Source organism: Ceratotherium simum, chromosome 5, assembly GCF_057802395.1.
Source record: "Ceratotherium simum simum isolate JZ-2026a chromosome 5, ASM5780239v1, whole genome shotgun sequence".
NCBI lineage: Eukaryota > Metazoa > Chordata > Mammalia > Perissodactyla > Rhinocerotidae > Ceratotherium > Ceratotherium simum.
Window position 1 is genome coordinate 52,221,559 of NC_141904.1, and position 21,701 is coordinate 52,243,259.

The 21,701-nt window shown below is 39.2% G+C and overlaps 1 protein-coding gene across 9 annotated transcripts in view; it reads left to right on the forward strand.

The window, feature by feature from the left end:
- The window catches only part of DOCK3 (dedicator of cytokinesis 3), a 448,733-nt gene that overhangs the window by 276,451 nt on the left and 150,581 nt on the right, over positions 1–21,701 (forward strand). For all 9 annotated transcript variants that reach the window (XM_087431091.1, XM_087431098.1, XM_087431092.1 and 6 more), the window contains one exon: positions 18,130–18,211. In XM_087431091.1, the coding sequence (XP_087287217.1) occupies positions 18,130–18,211 (82 nt within the window). The remainder of the gene's footprint in view (positions 1–18,129; positions 18,212–21,701) is intronic.

Here is a 21,701-nt window from a genome sequence, read left to right on the forward strand (position 1 = left end):
ATCAGTGACTTGCTCTTAAATGCTTTATTTTTCTGTGGCAGTGCTTGGTCATAATTTATCTGACTATACTTAGATAAATATAAGAGAGAGCATCCTGTACACTTGATGAAAGAGTTCTTAGCTAAGTTGATTTTTTCAGCCTTCATTCATGTATTGATTTGTTCAGCATTTCTTGCAGAACTGTTAGATCCGGGTTACTATGGGGAAGTTGCAAAGGACCCATCTACGAAGGGTGTATTTATCTATACCTGACAAAAGAGCTATTCCTGAATACAGAGAAGCAGCCGCTGTTCTAACACTGCTGTTTTGGCATCAAGCGCTAGCATGATTACTTTTCTATAATACTTCAGACTGCTTGACTTTCAGCTGAGAAGTATAAAAGTGTGACACTTTTTAGTTCCCGTAGGTGTGATTAGCAAAACACATGGAAGGCAGGGTCAATCTCCCTGCCCCACAACTTCCCCACATGGATGTACACCTTCTTTAGAAGCATTATGACTTGAATGTTGGAGATGTCAGAGATGAACTGACTCAGCGTTGTGCTGTCCTGTCAGCAGAGCCTCACCTTCGCTTCACCCCCGTTTATTCATCTACGTGCTTTTTATGATTAGAATTGGCAGGCTGATTCTGGGATGAGAGCATAAATCATTAAAGTAGAAACAACTGTAGCTCCCCACATAACTGATCAAGTTATTGTTTAGTTCATTTTCATGAGAAGTGCATGATTTCTTTTTTTTTGAAAGATTTTATTTATTTATTTTATTTTTTCCCCCCAAAGCCCCAGTGGATAGTTGTGTGTCGTAGCTGCACATCCTTCTAGTTGCTGCACGTGGGACTCGGCCTCAGGATGAACGGAGAAGTGGTGCCTCGATGCGCACCCGGGATCCGAACCCGGGCCGTCAGCATCGCAGCGCGCACACTTAACCACCAAGCCACAGGGCCGGCCCTAGAAGTGCATGATTTCTAAAGACCCTATAGGGGCTGTATGATTATAAAATGCTATTATAACTATTTGAGAATATGTGATAACAGATTTACTCATGTGTCTCTTTTGCTTTAGAGAAATGAAAAGAATCTGTTTTCTGGGATTGTTTGTCATTCAGGAATCTCCGCTTGTTCCAAATCAGGCAAGGTGTTGCCCCCATCATCTCTCATTTTCCTTGGTGGAAATGTTATGAACTTCAAAAAGACTACATGCCACTAGCAGAGCTGGAATGGGGGCTTGGCATAGACTTTCTAATCAGAAGAGTTGGAGTGCTCCATATGGGTAACGGAGATCCTGAGGCTAGCTGGGTTCCCTGAGCCTGTGTGATGCAGACACTCACTATGCATGTCTAGGGCAAGATGTGGTTTGCAGCATTTCCCAGATATATTTGCCCATGGAATCCCTCTCCCTGCCTGCCCACCACACATGTGTTTTTCAATGCTCATTTCATAAGATGAAATACAGATAAAGCATGGGCTTTGAATTCAAACAGATTCAGATGAGAATTCCAACTTCACAACTTAACTCTGTACTTTCTGATTTCGAGCCAGAAGCTTTGCCCCTCTGACTCTCAGTTTCCTCAAAGGTGAAATACCTGTTATGAGAATAAAATACAATTAGGCAAGAAAAGAAACAGTTTAAACAATGTGTGGTACACAAAAGACATTCATTAAGTGGCTGCTGTTGCTGCTGCTATAGCAAGCTGATGAGCACCAGAGCCGTATCTTCCACCCACATCTTTTCCCTGAGCTTCAGACTTGGGTTTTCAGCTGCCTGTTTTCTCTTCACCTAGGTATCCCACAGAGGCCTCAAATTCAGTATGGTAAATCTGAACTTTATATCTTCCTCCCTCGTATCTTCTCTGATTGGCAATACTACATCCAATCAACTGCTAAATCTGGTCAGCTATGTCTCCTAAATATATCTCACATCCGTTGGCGTCTCTTCAGTCCCAAAACTGTATCATAGCTTTCTGGGGCTACTGCAGTTGTCTTTTGAGTATTTTCTATATTACTAACCTGCCTTCTGCACTGCAGCCCAAGTGATCATTCTAAAGACGTAAGAGATCAACACTGCTTCTCATAAGGCCCATAATAGGGTTTTCCAGACTTCCTAATCCTAACAACCAAGACCTTTTTAAAAAAACAGATTCTTGGACTCCCTCCAGGAGTTCTCTCTTCTACAGATTCTGATCCAGAAGATCTGGGATGGGGCCCAGGAATCTGCATTTTTAATAAGCTTCCAGAAATTCTTGATGATAGCCGAATTTGGAGCACGCTCACATGTAAGTTCACACTGCGGATTTGTCCATTCTGTGTTGCATAACACCTTTGACCATGCTCTCAACTGGCCTCTTAACTCAGGCTCTGAGCTTCCCTGCCATCAAGCTGCCTCCTACTTCAGAAAGTCTGTACCTGGAGCACTCTCCTTCTAGAATCCCCTTCTCTTCATCTCTAACACGCTTTACCAAATACCAGAACCCTAGCAATATTGTAGGAATCTGTTCTAGTATCTCATTTAGGCAGCCTACCCTCATCCCAGGAGAGCCTGTCAGCCCCTTTCTATGCTATTATAGCATTTTCACATTGTGTTGCAATTTTTGGTTTATGTATGTCTCTCTTCCAATAGACTCGGAATGTTGAGAATAGGGACCATTTCATTTCTGTATTCCGAGCATCTAGCTCAGTTTGTGGAACAAGGTAGGAGTTCATGAATGTTTGTCAAATGAATAAAAAGGAGAGAGGAAAGCTGAAAAGAACCCTTGAATTGTACTAGTAGTTATAAAAATGTTCTTTGGAGCCCTTAAGTGTTCAGGGACAGTTGATGGTTAAGAGAGAGGCCTAAGTAGGGAGGATTCCTGCCCCTGCCCCCGCCGCCTTCCCCATCTGTGATTCAACCAAAGTAGCTCTGTCTTTAAATTTTTTCTTTTACATTATCAAAATTTTATAGTTTAGATGTCGGTGAGGGCCGGCCCGGTGGCTTAGCAGTTAAGTGCGCGCGCTCCGCTGCTGGCGGCCCGGGTTCAGATCCCGGGCGCACACCGACGCACCGCTTCTCTGGCCATGCTGAGGCCGCGTCCCACATACAGCAACTAGAAGGCTGTGCAACTATGACATACAACTATCTACTGGGGCTTTGGGGGAAAAAAATAAATAAATAAAAATTAGATGTCTGTGAGATTAATTTTTTTTCATTGTGGTAACATTGGTTTATAACTTTATATAAATTTTAGGTGTACATCATTATATTTCGATTTCTGTGTAGATTACATCATGTTCACCACTCAAAGACTAATTACAATCTATCACCACACACATGTGCCTAATCACCTCTTTTGCCTTCCCCGCCGCCTCCCGCCTGGTAACCACCAATCCAATCTCTGTCTCTATGTGATTGTTTGTTGTTGTTTTTATCTTCTACTTATGAGTGAGATCATATGGTATTTGACTTTCTCCCTCTGACTTACTTTGCTTAGCATTATACCCTCAAGGTCCATCCATGTTGTCACAAATGGCCGGGTTTCATCATTTTTTATGGCTAAGTAGTGTTCCATTGTGTATATATAGCACATCTTCTTTATCCATTTATCCCTTGATGGGCACCTAGGTTGCTTCCAAGTCTCGGCTATTGTGAATAATGCTGCAGTGAACAGGGGTGCGTGTATCTTTACCCATTTGTGTTTTCATGTTCTTTGGATAAAAGCCCAGCAATGGAATAGCTGGATCGTATGGCAGTTCTATTCTTAATTTTTTGAGGAATCCCCATACTGTTTTCTATAGTGGCTGCACCAGTTTGCACTCCACCAGCAGTGTATGAGAGTTCCCTTCTCTCCACGTCCTCTTCAACGCTTGTTGTTTCCTGTCTTGTTAATTATAGCGATTCTGACGAGAGTGAGGTGATATCTCATTGTAGTTTTGATCTGCATTTCCCTGATAGTTACTGATGTTGAACATCTTTTCATGTGCCTGTTGGCCATCTGTATACCTTCTTTGGAGAAATGTCTGTTCAGGTCCTTTGCCCATTTTTTAACTGGGTTGTTAGTTTTTTTGTTGTTGAGATGTATGAGTTCTTTATATTTTGGATATTAACGCTTTATCAGATACCTGGTTTGCAAATATCTTCTCACAGTTGTTAGGTTGTCTTTTCATTTTGTTGACGGTTTCCTTTGCTGTGCAGCAGCTTTTTAGTTTGATGTAGTCCCATTTGTTTATTTTTTCTGTTGTTTCCCTTGCCCGGTCAGACACGGTACTTGAAAAGATGCTGCTAAGACCAGTGTCAAAAGAGCGTACTGCCTATGTTTTCTTCTAGAAGTTTCATGATTTCAGGCCTTACATTCAAATCTTTAATCCATTTTGAGTTAATTTTTGTCTATGGTGTAAGATAATGGTCTGCTTTCATTCTTTTGCACGTGGCTGTCCAGTTTTCCGAACACCATTTACTGAAGAGACTTTCCTTTCTCCATTGTATGGTCTTGGCTCCCTTGTCAAAAATTAGCTGTCCATAGATGTGTGGATTTATTTCTGGGCTCTCGATGCTGTTATCTTGATCTATGTGTCTGTTTTTGTGCCAGTACCATGCTGTTTTGGTTACTATAGCTTTGTAGTATATTTTGACATCAGGGAGTATGCAACTTCCAGCTTTGTTCTTTTTTCTCAGGATGCCTTTTGCTATTTGGGGTCTTTTGTTGTTCCATACACATTTTAGGATTCTTCGTTCTGTTTTCTGTGAAAATGTCATGGGAACTTTGATAGGGATTGCGTTATATCTACAGATTGCTTTAGGAAGTATGGACATTTTAACTATGTTAATTCTTACAATCCAAGAGCACGGAATATCTGTCCGTTTCTTTGTGTCTTCTTCAATTTCTTTCAACAATGGTTTATAGTTTTCAGTGTACAGATCTTTCACCTTTGTGGTTAAGTTTATTCCTAGGTGTTTTATTCTTTTTGTTGCAAGTGTAAATGGGATTGTATTCTTAATTTCTCTCTCTGCTACTTAAATCGTTAGTGTATAGAAACGCAGCTGATTTTTGTATGTTGATTTTGTATCCTGCAACTTCACCGTATTCATTTATTATTTCTACAAGTCGTTTGGTGGATTCTTTAGGGTTTTCCATATATAAAATCACGTCATCTACAAATAGTGACAGTTTCACTTCTTCCTTTCCAATGTGGATCCCTTTTATTTCTTTTTCTTGCCTGATTGCTCTGGCTAGGACTTCCAATACTGTGTTAAGTAGGAGTGGTGACAGTGGGCATCCTTGTCTGGTTCTTGTTCTTAGAGGGACAGCTTTCAGTTTCTCACCATTGAGAATGATATTAGCTGTGGGTGTGTCATCTATGGCCTTTATTATGTCGAGGTACTTTCCTTCTGTACCCATTTTATTTAGGGTTTTTATCATAAATGGATGCTGTGTCTTGTCAGATGCCTTCTCTACATCTGTTGAGACGATTGTGTGATTTTTATTCTTTCTTTTGTTAATGTGGTGTATCACGTTGATTGATTTGAGGATGCTGAACCATCCCTGCATCCTTGGAATAAATCCCGCCTGATCACGATGTCTGATCTTTTTAATGGGTATTGTTGTATTCAATTTGCTAGCAATTTGCTAGGATTTTTGCATCAAAGTTCATCAGCGATATTGGCCTGTAATTTTCTTTTTTTTGTGTTGTCCTTGTCTGTTTTTGGTATCAGGGTAATGTTGGCTTCATAGAATGAGTTAGGAAGCGTCCCTCCTCTTCAATTTTTCGGAAGAGTTTGAGAAGGATAAGTATTAAGTCTTCTTTGAATGTTTGGTAGATTTCACCAGGGAAGCCGTCTGGTCCTGGACTTTTATTTTGGGGGAGGTTTTTGATTGTTGTTTCAATCTCCTTACTGGTGATTGGTCTATTCAAATTCTCTACTTCTTCTTGATTCAGTTTTGGAAGGTTGTATGATTCTAAGAATTTATCCGTTTCTTCTAGATTATCCAGTTTGTTGGCATATCGCCTTTCATAGTATTCTCTTTTAATCTTTTGTATTTCTGAGGTGTCCGTTGTAATTTCTCCCCTTTCACTTCTGATTTTACTTATTTGAGCCTTCTCTCTTTTTTTCTCGGTGAGTCTAGCTAAAGGTTGGTCAACTTTTTAATCTTCAAAGACCCAGCTCTTGGTTTCACTGATGTTTTCTATGTTTTTTAAGTCCCTATTTTATTTATTTCTGCTCTGATTTTTATTATTTCCCTCCTTCTACTGATTTGGGGCTTTGTTTGTTGTTCTTTTTCCAGTTCCTTTAGGTGCACTGTTAGATTGTTTATTTGAGATTTTTCTTGTTTGTTGAGGTAGGCCTCTGTTGCTATAAACTTCCCTCTTAGAACCGCTTTTGCCGTATCCCATAAATTCTGGGATGTCGTATTTTCATTTTCATTTGTCTCCAGGTATTTTTTGATTTCTCCTTTGATTTCCTCATTGACCCAGTCAGTGTTCAGTAGCATTTTGTTTAATCTCCACATTTTTGTGGCTTTTCTGATTATCTTCCTGTAGCTGATTTCTAGTCTCATACCGTTGTGGTCAGAAAAGATACCTGGTATTATTTCAGTCTTCTTAAATTTACTGAGACTTGTTTTGTGGCCTAATATGTGATCAATCCTGGAGAATGTTCCATGTGCATTTGAAAAGAATGTGTATTCTTCGGTTTGGGGATGGAATGTTCTGCATATCTACTAGGTCCGTCTGGTCTGGTGTGTCGTTTAAGGCCAGTGTTTCCTTACTGATCTTCTGTTTGGATGATCTATCCATTGGTGTCAGTGGAGTGTTCAAGTCCCCTACTATTATTGCGTTACTGCGTATTTCTCCTCTTATGTCTGTTAGTAACTGCTTTATATATTTAGGTGCTCCTATGTTGGGTGCACAGATATTTACAAGTGTTATACCCTCTTGTTGGGATATTGTTCCCTTTGTCATTATGTAGTGCCCTTCTTTGTCTCTTGTTTACGGGTTTTGTTTTAAAGTCTATTTTGTCTGATACAAGTTTCGCGACCCTAGCTTTCTTTTCATTGCCATTTGCGTGGAGTATCTTTCTCCATGCCTTCACTTTCAGTTTGTGAGTGTCTTTAGGTCTGAAGTGTGTCTCTTGTATGCAGCATATATATATGGGTCTTGTTTGTTTATCCAATCAGCCACCCTATGCCCTTTGATTGGGGCATTTAGTCCATTGACATTTGAAGTAGCTATTGATAAGTATGTACTTATTTGCCATTTTTTTACTTTTCTTCTGGGTGTTTTAGTAGTTCTTCTCTGTTCCTTTCTTGTTCTCTTGCTCTCTTCCCTTGTGGTTTGACGGCTTTCTTTAGTATTCTGTTTGGGTTCCTTTCTCTTAGTTTTTTGTGTATTTATTATAGGTTTCTGGTTTGTGATTACCATGAGGTTCATATATAATAACCTGTATACAGCAATCTATATTAAGTTGATGGTCTCTTTAGTTTGACCTCTTTCTAAAAGCTCTACTCTTTTATTCCCCTCCTCCCACATTTTATGTTTTTGATATCACATCTAAACTCGTTTGTGTTTTTGTATCCATTACCCTCTTATCATGGAAATAGATAATTTTTTCCTATCTGTGGCCTTCTCTTTCCCCCTTAAGTAAGTCCCTTTAGCATTTCTTGTAGGACTGGTTTCTTGGTGATAAACTCCTTTAGTTTTTGCTCATCTGGGAAACTCTTTATCTCTCCTTCCCTTCTGAATGATAACCTTGCCAGGTAGAGTATTCTTGGCTGTAGGTTTTTTCCTTTCAGCACTTTAAATATATCATGGCACTGTCTTCTAGCTTGTAAGATTTCTGCTGAGAAGTCAGCTGATAGCCTTATGGGGTTTCCTTTGTATATAACTTGTTGCCTTTCTCTTGAGGCTTTTAGGATTCTCTCTTTATCTTTAATTCTTGTCATTTTAATTATAATGTGTCTCAGTGTGGGCCTCTTTGGGTTTACCTTGTTTGGTGCTCTCTGTGCTTCCTGTACCTGGACATCTGTTTCCTTCCTTAGGTTAGGAAAGTTTTCAGCTATTATTTCTTCAAATAGATTCTCTGCCCCTTTGTCTCTCTCTTCTCCTTCTGGGACACCTATAACACGGATGTTAGTGTGCTTGATGTTGTCCCATAGGTCCCTTAGACCATCCTCCTCTTTTTAATTCTCTTTTCTTTTACCTGTTCAGCTTGGGTGATTTCCTCTAGTCTTTGGTCCAGCTTGCTGATCCATTCTTCGGTACCATCTCCTCTGCTTTTGAGTCCCTCTAGCGAATTTTTCCTTTCCAATATTGTATTCTTCATTTTTGATTGGTTATTCTTTATATTTTCCATTTCTTTGCTGATGTTCTCACTGAGTTCATCCATTCTTCTCCCAAGATCAGTCAGCATCCTTATTACTCTTTGTTTGAACTCTGTGTCAGGTAGATTGCTCATTTCTGTTTCATTTAGTTCTTTCTCTGGGGTTTTGTCCTGTTCCCTTACTTGGAACATATTCCCTTGCCTCCTCGTTTTGTTCTTTTTCTGTGCTTGTATCTATGTATTAGGTAGGTCAGCTACATCTCCTGATCTTGGAGAGGTGACCTGATGTAAGAGGTGCTTTATGAGGCTCGGCTGTGTGCTTCCCTCTCGTCACCAGTACCAAATGTTACAGGAGTGTCCCCTTTGTGGGCTACATGTGTCCTTCTGTTGTAGCAAGGTTGTTCTTGCTGGAGGTGCCCAGGGAGGCTGAGTTGTCCCCCTCGCCGTCTGGTTGTAATGCTCAGCTGAACACGGCTGCTACGGACCCTTCAGTCACTCTTTCAGGTGTGGGGAGCCCCAGCACAGTTGGCTGCCAGGTCTAATAGCACATTCCTGTTGTAGTTTTTCTGTTAAGTGAGTAGAGCCCCACTGTGGCTGGTTGCTAGTCTCTGGGGCTTACAGTTGCTCTAGGCCTCTAGCTTGCAAGGCTATTGTCAGCTCCTTCAGGATTGTAGCTGAGTGGGACCGGCCCCAGGCGTGGGAGCACCCATTTGTTTCAGGCTTTGGAGGTTGGGGCCGATCCTCTATGTGGCTTTTTGAGAGACACAAGCCTTCTGCAGCTGGCAGGCCCTTCTGACCACAGGGCTACACACAGCGTCAACACAGTCCTTCCCTGTGCGTGTACACTAACCCCCTGAAGTGGACCCAGTTGTCCCACTGCAGAGGCCCCACACGCTCCACCAATGCCCCAGACACTCCACCCACTCCTCGCGTACTCTTTGCCCCGCAGAGGTGAATCCACTCACCTGGCTGCAGGGGATCCAGGCTCCCCGCCTGTGCAGGCCCACAAGTTTCTTGGGGACTTACTATTGGGTGGGGCCAGTCCCTAGGGCAGGCTGCCTGCTCTGGGTGAGCTGGAGTAAATTGGTGCTCTAGGGGGTGGGGCCGATCCTGGGCTGAGAGGCCAGTGGAAGAACTCCAATGGCATCTGCCAGCGACTGTGTCATCACACCTATACTAGGTCACAGCAATGACTCCCGCCAATGTCTCAGTCCCTAGAGAGGTCTTACCTCTCACTAAGTTGCACCCAGAGCCTATTAAGTGAGTCTCTTTTCAGCAAAGGACTGTGCACCTTTCTTTCTGCCGATTTTAGGTTGCTGTCTGAAATGGGTGAATTTGTGTGTTGGCCCTTTAAGAGCTGGCTTTTTCCCCTCTTATGTCCAGTAGTTTTTATGGGGGTATTCCCCGTTGTTGTTAGTAGCCGGCAAAGCCAGATATTATGATACTTGTCTCGGTTGTGCTGAGTCCAAAAGCTGCTTATAGCAGTAAGGCTCCCCTGCTGTGATCCCCCACTCCTCCAGGGATGGAGGCGTACCTTAGGATTGCTCCTGGGTGGCCGTGAAGCGCTGCAGCTTGTGAAGGTAGCTTTTTTTCTATCCAGAAAGGAATTTCTGTCTCGTGCACCTCAGTCAGCAGTGTCCCTTGTTGCGGGGGTTCTTTGTATCCAGTTTTCAGTTCTCTCTTAGGGATAATTGTTCCAAGAGTTGTTGTAAATTTGTTGTATCTGTGGGAGGAGGTGAGTTCAGAGTCCGCTGGCACCACCATCTTGACATAGCCTCTTAAATTTTTTATATGTTGGTGAGCAGCGTAAGGTTTTGTTGAAAAGAAGGGAAAACCTGTTACCAAAAATAAATTTGAAAACCACAGCACTGATTTGTCTTCATGAAACTGCTTTATGTGTTTTTGCTCTCCATGCTTTAGAATGAAGTAGGAAAAGCTGAAGAGTTTGAGAAATACAGCCAAGTGATCTAAACTCGAAAATGAATCTGTGAGGAAATATTAGACATTTCCTGATCTGAGTAGTATGGCCTTGGGGCTACTTGCCTGTTTTTAAGCTCCTGGGAGTGTATCATGAAAGAGATGCTAAGAAGTTGGCATCCTTCTCCACAGAGGACCAAATGAGAAACATGAATGTTAAATTGAAAGAGGTGAGAGAATTCCTTTGAATTTATTTGAGGAGTGTGCTTATATTTCCAAAACAGTCTTCAGGGTACGCTCCCTGAGGATCAGAGACTCTGTCTCTGCCTCAGCACTTGGACAGCACCTTATTGGTAGTCACTGAACATTTGCTGTAGGGATGGCATGAATTACCATCAATGGAGAACTGCGTAAAGTGTATGAATTAGAACTCTCAAAGTAAGTGATCTTAAAATTAAGACACTATTAAACTTGTCACAGATTCAAATTATGAATTCATTTATAAACACTTGTTCAGTGAAATCAATGTACCTTCATATACTGTTCATGCATAGCTTATCATAAAGACAACTAAATCTAGAGCAGTTCTCTTATAACATTGCTTATTGAAGAGTAAGAATTTAACACTATCTCTTTTTTTCTCCTGAAAGAATTAGAGTTTTCTCACATTATCTAAGAGAACAACTAACCTGTTACACTCATATAGAACTGTGAATGTTTGTAAAATCTCATGAATAAATTTTACTCTTTTGGCCACAGTTCCTTTCACACCTTTGGGAAATATGAGTAGTTGCTGTAGCTCTAGTTGGCGAATAGATTCAATCAGCATTTATCAAACTTGGTTCGCACACTTCACCACCTTACACAGAAGTGGGCTGTGGCGTCAAATGTCACCTGTTCTGTTGGTACTTAAAACACACGACAACATTTTAAGCCTCTGAAAAGTCCTAGAGGGTAGACGCTTTCTAACTGTGTTTAATGCAGTATTTCCCAACAATGTTTGACCACTTCTTTTGCAGAATAGCTGTTGCCAAATCAGGAAACATTGGATAGATATTTGCCTTCAAATGGTTTGAATGTTAACAGAAAGCAGCATTTATTTATCATACCCACTGGAGAAGCTAGCAAAACAGGAAATACTTAGATGTATACCTAAAGCCCTTTGAAATGAAAAAACAGTTATTGTGAGTTTCACAAATTGTGAAGAAGGCCAAGTAAAACCAGAAGCATGAAAAATTAGGCAATGTGACACTTGAGCAGGCACTGTGAGAACTGCCTTAGGGGCCTTCTTTCACTATTAAGGAGAAAAAGAAGTTCTTGGGTTCTGATAGGGCCAGCAACCCTGTCTACCCAGGAGTTTTCTTTATTTACCCTTTTATCTTTGGACCAGAGCTTGATGTATCTCCTCCAAATAGCACCCCTCTCTGTGGGTATCTAGGAGCTCCAAACGATAGCCCACTTGATGGATGTCTGCCCTTAAGAGATTCACAGAGAGTGAATGGTGAGATGGTGAGAGCAGTTGCATTTCTTCCTTCCAAAGAAGAGTACAAAGTAATCATAAATTCTCTTGAAAAACATAAACTTCCTAAAATTGTTTTTATACTCATATCAAGTTAATAGGTAATTGGGTGGTTGTTATATGAATGTATGTGTAGTAGTTAGGCTAGATCAACTGCTGTAACAAATAGAAAAATGTATAATGACTCAAACAAAATAGAAGTGTATTTCTTGCTTATATAACATCACTGGGTAGGTGAATTTGCAGTAAGTAGGATGGTCCTCATCCACACAGTCATTCAGGGAGTCAGACTAATGGGTACTCTGCCATCACCAATACATGGCCTCAAGGTTGCCCTGAGGGTCATTTCCACTCCACACATCTGAAATGGGAAAGAACATGAAGGTACACATGTAAAAGGTTTTTAGGGCTAAGCCTGGAAATAGCACACATCACTTCCATCCACATTTATGTCTAGAACTCACGTGGCTGCACCCAGCTGCAAGGGAAGCTGAGAAGTGTGGTCTAGCTGGCAGCCCAAGAAGAAACAGAGAACGTGGATTTTAGTGAGCAGCTGGGAGACTCTGTGTGCCACAACATACTTGATGCTTCTCAGTCCTTGGCCACCAAGTTAGAAAGCTGACTTGTTCTGACAAGATTGCTCTCTATTAGCTCAATAGTGTTTCTGCATAGTATGATGGTGATGCTACCTGTTCAATTTATGGTGACTTTCGTCAGCGTGCTTCCACACACCACACAGCAGTTCTTCAGGGAATTTCCAGTTTTATTCATTAAACATTTACTGAGCACCTATTTATATGTTAAGCTCTTGGAAGTACTAAAAATATAGAAGTGAACAAAGGTCCTTGTTCTTAGGGAGCTTATTCTCTCATGTAAGAGAAAGATAAAGAAAATAATTAGTGTGTGCCAAGTGTTGTAAAGCAGAGAGAGGGTAATGGGGAGGGGAGGAAGAATATTGCTTTTGCTGACATCATCAGACCTGGCTTCTCTGGGAAACTGGCATTTGAGCTAAGCCACTTGGGCTGAAAGAACAGCATTTCAGGCAGAGGTAACAGCACATGCAAAAGGTCCCAAGGCAAGAATGAGCTTGACTTGTTCAAGAAACTTACATCTAGGAGACCAGTGTGTATGGAGAGTAGTAAACAAGAAAGGCTCCTGTGAGATGGAGCTGTAAAGATATGCCAAATGTTCCACACAAGGCCTTGCAGATCTTGGAGATCTGATTTTTATTTTATCTGAGAGCAAGAGTAAGCCATGAAAAGGTTTGTTGTTGTTTTTGCTGTTTGTTTCTTGCAACAGCTTTATGAGATATAATTCACATACCATAGAATTCATCCATTCAAAAGGTACAATTCAATGGCATTTTGTATATTGGAGTTGTGAAATTATTACCACAATTTTAGAACATTTTCATCATCCCGAAAAGAAACTTCATACCCTTTAGAAGTCACCCTATTTCCTCCTAAGCTCCTGGCCTCTAGACAACCACTAATGTATTTTCTGTCTCTATAGACTTGTCTATTCTGGACATTTCCTATAAAGGAGATCATACAATATGTGGTCTTCTGTGACTGGCTTCTATCACTCAGCATAATGATTTTGAGGTTTATCAACATTGTAGCATGTATCAATACATCATTGCTTTTATGGATGAATAGTATTCCGTTGTATGGATATACCTACCATGTTTTATTTATCCATTCATTTGTTGATGGGTATTTTGATTGTTTTCACCTTTTGGCTATTATTAATAATGCTGCTATGAACCTTCATGTACAGGTTTTTGTGTGGCCATTTTTTCATTTCTCTTCAATATATACTTAGGAGTAGAATTGCTGGATCATATATTAAACTATGTTTAACGTTTTGAGGAACCGCCAAACTGTTTTCCAAAGTGACTGCACCATTTTACATTCCCACCAGCAGTATATGATGATTCCACTTTCTCCACTTCCTTGTCAACACTTGTCGTTATCTGTCTTTCTGATTAAAGCCATTCTAGTGGAAGTGAAGTATTACTTTCATTGTGGTTTCAATTTGCATTTCCCTAATGGCTAATGGTGTTGAACATCTTTTCATGTCCTCATTGGCCATTTGTTTATCTTCTTTGGAGAAATATCCATTCAAGTCCTTTTATAATTGAGTTGTAAGAGTTCTTTATATATTCTAGATACAAGTCCCTTATCAGATATATTATTTGCAGATATTTTCTGCCATTCTCTGGATTGTCTTTCCCCTGCTTGATGTTGTCCTTTGAAGCATAGAAGTTTTTAATTTTGATGAAGTCCAACTTATCTATTTTTTCTTTCATTACTTGTACTTTTAGTGTTCTAAGAAACTATTGCATAATCTAAGGTCATGAATATGCTTATGTTTTCTTCTAAGAGTTTTATAGTTTTCACTCATATATTTATATTTATTATTCATTTTTAGTTAATTTTTATAAATGGTGTAAAATAGAGGTCCAACTTCATTCTTTTTTTTGTGGATATTCAATTGCCCCAGCACCATTTGTTGAAAATATTATTCTTTCCTTCATTGAAGTGTCTTGACACCCTTGTATGAAAAAATCGTTAACCATAGGAAAAGGTTTTAAGATGGAAAGTGGTGTGATCTGATTCATATTTGAGAAGAATCAATCTCTCTGAAGAATGAGTTATAAAGAGGCAAAAAGGGAAGTAGAGAGATCAGCTGGGAAGCTGTTATAATAATCCCAGTTAGAGTCCAGTGGTGGCCTAGTCTAGTGGTAGTGAAGGAGATGGAGAATTTGTAAAATTTCAAGATTATACTTTGGAGAGAGCATTGACTCAACCAAATTTCCTTTTTTGCTACCTTTCCACTTGTCCCTATGACAACCATCATTTCTACTTTCCCTTGGTATATTTTCTTTCAGATGGTCTTGAGAATTTTTCCTGTTTCTGGATGTCTTTTTTTTTTTTTTTAACTTTACTTTGATGTTCTTATTTCCTATTTTTCTGATAAGCCTCAACTTTCCATTACTAAAACTACAAACTTATTTGTGTCTACATCTATCGTTTCCTCCTTTACTATTTCTTTAATTCTCTCAGTTCTCTGGGGAGGTGGAAACCTCTTTTACCTTTACCAATTATTTTCTCTATCTCTTCTGTCTTCAACATCTCCCCTTCTACAAGCATTGTCCCAGTAGACGTAAATGTTCGTAGCTGTATCCTGTCTTTTTTTGAAGTTAGGTTTGATGAACTGTAATTTACATATGGTAAAATTCCCCTTGTTTAATGCATAAGTTTAACATCAGTGAGTTTTGACAAATCTATAGTTATGAAAGCACCACCATAGTCAAGAAATAGAACATTTCATCTTTTCAGAAAGTTCCCTCATGCACCTTTGCGGTCAATCCCTGCCCTCCTTCCTCAGCCCTGGCAACTCTTGATCTCATTTCTGTCCCTATAGTTTTGCTTTTTCTAGAATGTAGTATAATGGAGACATACAGTATATGATCTTTTATGATTGGGTTCTTTCACTTAGCATAATACTTTTGAAACTCATCCATATTATTATACATCTCAGTAGTTTTTTCGTTTTATCGTAAAGTAATAGTCCATTGTATGGTTGTACCATTGTATGAATTCCATTATCCATCTCCTGATGTCCTTTTAGGTTCTTTACAGTTTCTAGCTATTAGGGATAAAACTGATATAAACGTTCACATACAGGTCTTTGTGTAGGCCTATGTTTTCATTTCTCCTGATTGAATATCTAGAAGTAGAATTGTTGTGTTATATAGTAAGTGTATGTTTAACTTTATATGAAACTTGTTAGGCTATTTTCCAAAATGGCTACACCATTTTGCATTCCCCTCAACAGTTTATGAGAGTTCTAGTTGCTCTACATTTCTCACCAATCCTTGGTGTATTTAATTTTAGCCATTCTGGTACATGTGTAGTGGTATCTCACTGTGCTTTTAATTTGCATTTCTCTAATGATTAATGATATTTTCTTGAGCTTATTTATCATCCCTGTATATTATTTGGTGAAGGGTCTGTTTAAGTCTTTTGTCCATTTTTTAATTGAGTTGTTACTTATTACTGAGTTCTGCGAGTTCTTTATATGTTGTCAATACAATCCTTTCTTAGATGAGTGTTTTTAAATATTTTCTCCCAGTCTGTAGCTCATCTTTTCATTTTCTTGGCAGTGTCTTTCAAAGAAAAGGCGATTTTAATTTTGATAAAGTCCAGTTTATCATAGGTTGTGATTCATTATATTTGCTTAATATCTGAGATCACAAAGATTTTTCTTTTGTCTGCTAAATATGGAAGTACAGATGTAAACAAAATATACAAAGGTGTACCTGTCTTCATTTTTTTCCTGTGTTTTCTTCTTATATTTAGATCTGTGATACATTCAAGTTAACGTGTGTGTGTGTGTGTGTGTGTGTGTGTGTGTGTGTTTTACTTTGTTTTTTGTTAACAGGTTCATTCTGGTGCTAGTGATAACAGTAGAGCCTAAAATAAAAGCAGTTTTACAGAGTTCTCTGGATGATTGGAATAATCTAGTTGATTGCATGAAAGACACAAATTTTTCATGAAAAGTCGTTTTTTTTCCAGCTATCTTCTAACTTAAATTTTTAATAAGAGAAAATAATAAGTAATCAATAAATAATGAAAACTCCCTATGTATTTTTAATTTTTTTAGGCAAGGATCAAGTTAGTTTTTTTGTAGTCAAGGATCAAGGCTCAGTTTTTTTCATAAGGATTATTCAGTGCCATTTGTTGAAACTACTATGCTCCCTTATTGAATTTTGATACCTTTATTGAAAGTTAATTGAGTATATACATGTGGGTTATGCCATCTTTTAACAAAGACCTCCCTCAACCCAGCATGCCCATTAACTAAAAGTTCATCACTTCTACCTCTTCACAGCCGTTCTTTAAAGAGTGGTCTAGACTCACTATTTCTGCTTCCTCACTTCTTAGTCCTCATTGGATTCTTTCTCTACCATTCCGTTAAAACGGTTCTTGCAAGAATCATCAGTAATCTCTGTTCTGACATCCAGTGGACACTGTTTTGTCTTTGTCTCATGTACCTCTCAGTGGCCTTAGACCTCACTGATCCCTCCCTCCCTTCTCTTTCGGACACTTTCTTCCCTTGACTAATAGAGCATCCCACCATCCTCTTTATTTTTCTTCTGTTTTCCTATTTGTCCCTATGTGTCTACTTTAATAGTTCTTCTTCTTTTGCCTATTTCTTAAATATCAATGTCCCTCAAGATTCTGACCAAAGCCCTTTTTTCTTCTCGTTTTATGCACATTCCTTCCTTATTCCCATCTCATCCCCTGGCTGAAGAATCTCAAATTTATATCTGGCCCAAATCTTTTCTGAGCTTTATGTCTGCATATTTAACTGCCTACCAGGACTGTGAGCTCTATGAAGAAAAGTACCTTGTGTATATCTTGTTCGCATTTGTATTCCCATGTTTAGCACACAGAACTTCATGACTGTTTGTTGACTGAATGAACAAATGAATACATGAACAAACTGTGCAGTTGATATTATAACATATCTTATAATTCTAGTACAATATTTTAATATTGGCCCTGTTACTGATACTACATATATGGAGTGAGTATATGACTGGGAGAAGTAAATTATTTTTAGAATCACATACTTTGTCTTTGCCATGGCTCAGTTTTCCTGTTACAGTTGGTAGGGAACCTTGGGATGAAGAGATGGGAATGAGATCCTGGGCAGGGGCAGGAAGGAGATGAGAGAGCAAGGAGACATTTCTTCAGGTGTTGCAAACACTATTTCTAAGGTTTTTTAGTCCAATAATTTGCTTCAGGAATTAAATTATGTTGTTTGGGGAATAAAATATTTTAATGGCCCTATTCTGGTTGTGGCTTTAGTTATAATACATTATTTCTCTTTGACTTTTCACCCAAATTTTTCTTAAGTCCCTGTAACATTTTTTTCTTAGCCCTAAAATTATTCTTGAGAGTGATATAGGAAGATGTAAATTGGATAATATAGATTCTTTTGGATCCAGTATGATGAATATTTTTATGATCTGAGTGTTCACATCAAAGAATGTATATGCTTATTATGGGCTTAGCATTATGCCTGGAGCTTTAGGGGTATTTGGGAAAAATATAAGACACAATCTTCATTGCTGCCCTCAGGGAGCACACAACTTTAGGGAGGTAAGAGCCACAGTCAGCAAGTAAACAGCAACACCTATCAAGCAGTTTGTAGTGTCTGTTGCATGTTGCTTGGCAAGAAAAATAGTGTCCTGCCACTAGACATGTATTTTTGGCCTTGCTTGTCACTGTGAGCTGTTCTGAAAGTGTTTAGGGTTTCTCTGTAAATGACTTTTTTATTTGTTCTAGAGCATGTGGTCCCTTACATTTTTCTCTCTCTCTCTCCTACATTTCAGTGAGCGGTTTTTGGTGAGACTGAACAAGAACGGTGGGCCAAGGAACCCAGAGAAGATAGAACGAATGTGTGCCCTCTTTACCGTATGTGCAAATTCTCTTTCCCTTCTCTGCTGTTGACTCTAACCAGGGGCCTGCTCTGTGGATATTTTCACCCTGGAAATGAGCATTTATTCTTATTTCCCCACACACTGGGGAGAATAGCACTTGATTTATGTTTCTATCAGGTTTTAGTGAAATATTTAAAGAAAACTGAAATTAGCTACAGTTTTTAATTGAATTTTTTATTAAAGAAATATAATCAAGTACCTTTTACTGATGTAGGTTTTATAAGCTATTTAATATAATAGACACTGAGAAAAGTCTTTCTTACTGTTCTTATTCAAGGCCACTGGGAATTTTTCTGATGTGTAAGTATAGTTTCTGTCAAGGGATCCACAAAATTTACAGCTTTGCAGTTTTTTAGTGAGTGCATATAAAAAGAGAAAACTAAATAGTTCTTATCTTTCAAGTACTAAACAGAGGGTCTTGCCTGCTATGATCTGTACTTTAGTTTTTTCTGAAAAACCATGCTGTTACTCATGGTCTCTGAGATCATGGATTCATCAACCCAGAAAAGGCTTGGTAATCTGCTTATGGGAAAGTGCTAAGCCTCACAGTACCACATTGCCTTGTGTATTCTTCATGTTGATTCTGATTTACTAAATTTTTTCTACTGAGTTAAAAAACTATTTATTTGAGTTAATTTATTTGCTGAAGAAGAAAACAGGACTGTGTCACAATTTTAAACCAGTTTTGACTATCGTGAATTTTTTGATCTGCTTCATTGATATTGAGATACATCAAGACCTGTTGAGTGCAGGGAGGTGTGATAGTCTCACAATGCTGCCCTTGTGTGAGTTGCGCAATTGATGTGTGAGAGTCAGGTGTCTCAAAATTTACAGTGGGCTTCTTAAACACAAATGGGATTTATCTTGGGATCTGATACGTGACTTTCTCTGAAAGATAAAATTGGATTTGTTTACCTGACTTTTTGTTCGTTTACTACAATTTTGTCTTCCAAAACCTCAAATGATATTACTGCAGAATCAGAAACCACTTTCACAGGGATAGCTTTTATTGAAAATGCTCCAGAAGTACAGAAAGATTTATAAATTTAGCTAAGCTGAAATGATGTTTTGTCCATCTTTGAGCTCAGCATTCAAAGTTTAGAAGATAATGCAGAAAGATAGCAGAAAAAGCAGACCCATGATGAAAGTTAAGGGAGTTGAGATGGTTTAGTCTGGGAGGATCAACGCTCTCTCTTTAATAGAAAAAGAACAAGAGAAAGAGTCCAAATTGCCGTTAATGGGATTTAAGTTAGAGTATTGGGTGAGAGCTTCTGAAGTGAGAGTACCTAAACACTGAGGTAGTTCCCTGGGGCCACCTTTCTGAAACAGAATTAGAAAGAAATGAGACACTCGTCTGTTTAGAATGTCTCAGTGACCTTAGGAGGTTTTTCTAGATCCTGGTTCTCTGGTATTATTTGGTTAAAGCAGCAAAAGAATTGTTGGTTCCTTGCTCTTTGGCTTTGTGGGAACAGAGCTGTGTGCATGTGCTATCCTTGAATATGATGAGTGCAGACCTTGTCTCTTGAAAAATGAACTTAATTATGATGATATTTGAATGTAATTACAGTAAATCAAAATTTTCATTATGCAGCATTTTAATTATCTGTATGGGCCCAGAAGCCTAAGCTGTAGCTCCAACTTTATAAATCAGATATGCTCCCAACACTCATAATGTACTCTTTTTTTTTTTGTGAGGAAGATCAGCCCCAAGCTAACACCCGTGCCCATCTTCCTCTACTTTATATGGGACGCCGCCACAGCATGGCTTGACAAGCAGTGCGTCAGTGCGCACCCGGGATCCGAACTGGCAAACCCCGGGCCGCCGCAGCGGAGATCATGCACTTTACCTCTTGCACCACCGGGTCAGCCCCCATAATGTACTCTTATTCTGCCACAATGAGAAGGCGCAAGGCTGCTAAAAATGCCACTTCTGTAGTTTCCTTTCCAGTACAGCCCTGGATTTTTTTAAAAAAGATCCCAAAAGTGATTTGAGGAATTTTTACAAAGCACACAAGATTTTTGAACAAGATTGTCTTAGCCAGGATTTTCATGTTTTACTTTAAGCTATATGAAATAATAATTTTGGTGGAACTTGTTTTTATCTTGTTTTATCTAAGACATGAGTTCCTCCTTTGGGCTAAAAGAATTTTCCATGTTGGTATAGACGTGTTACAAAGTTTCAGAGTAAATGCAAGAAAATGCAGCCACAGCTGTGGTCAGTGCCAGCCTGTTAGCTTACCTAGCATCAGGAAAAGGGGACCATACAAACTGAGCAGTTTTGCAGGATTACTCAAACAGACTTCAGAGCTACATTACAGACAGTCACATTATCCGTGGCACAACCTTGTTCTCTGCAAAGCCTGGTTTTTTCTAACCTTGTTAGATTTCAGAGCTTCCTGTGCAGGAAGGATTTTATCCAAGAAGGAGGTGTTTCATATTTATGAATGTCTAATACAGTGAGGATTTTGCTGACTTTCAAATGATAAACAATGGCTGTGTGTATGAGCATGTGAGAGCATGTCTGTGTATCTACTCATTACTAGGTATCTAGTGTCTCACACACAGTACCTGGCAGATACTAAGTCCTCAATAACAATTTGTTACATAAATAAACAAATATACGTTTATTTTTTATTATAGTTGTGTGACCAACTCAGAAAATAAATTTGTGCTGTTTTCCCTGTGTTAGTTGGCATTCTATTTTCTATATTTATTTATACTCTTCCACATTTCAAGATAGAATTTTAGGTAGTGATTTCTTGGAATTAAGAATGAACTTGAGGCCCTGTGGCTTAGCGGTTGAGTGCGCGTGCTCCGCTGCTGGCAGCCCGGGTTCAGATCCCAGGCGCACATCAATGCACCGCTTCTCCGGCCATGCTGAGGCCACGTCCCACATACAGCAACTAGAAAGATGTGCAGCTATGACATACAACTATCTACTGGGGCTTTGGGGGGAAAAAATAAATAAATAAAAATCTTTAAAAGAATGAACTTGATTATTTGTGTAATAACATCATGTATTATAATATTGCCTCCTTTTCTGCAGCCTAAGTATGAATAAATTGGCTTTGTTTTGTATTTGTAAGTTCCGTTATCTCTACAGAAAAAGGGCAGTCCCGGCACAGGGAAGTAAATTGACTTTTCCATGTTTCACGTGGAACATCAGTAACTGAGTCTAAGATGCTGAGCCCTGAATCACTGCCCTGTCTACCCACCATGTAGTTGGGAACCAGCTTCTAGTTATGTAGGACTAGAGGGTACGATCCAGTAAGTAAATCTAAATTCAAACCGTGCTCACCAGATGATTGGTGGGTGAGTCACCCCTCTTCCCATCTTAGTTTACAAGTCTCGTGATTATTGTAACATAGATAGCCACACTTGGTACTTAGTCTTGAAGAGTTTTTGTTTAGTAACTCTATGGTAACTGTGTTTAACTGTGCACTTATATTTAATAAGATAGCTTT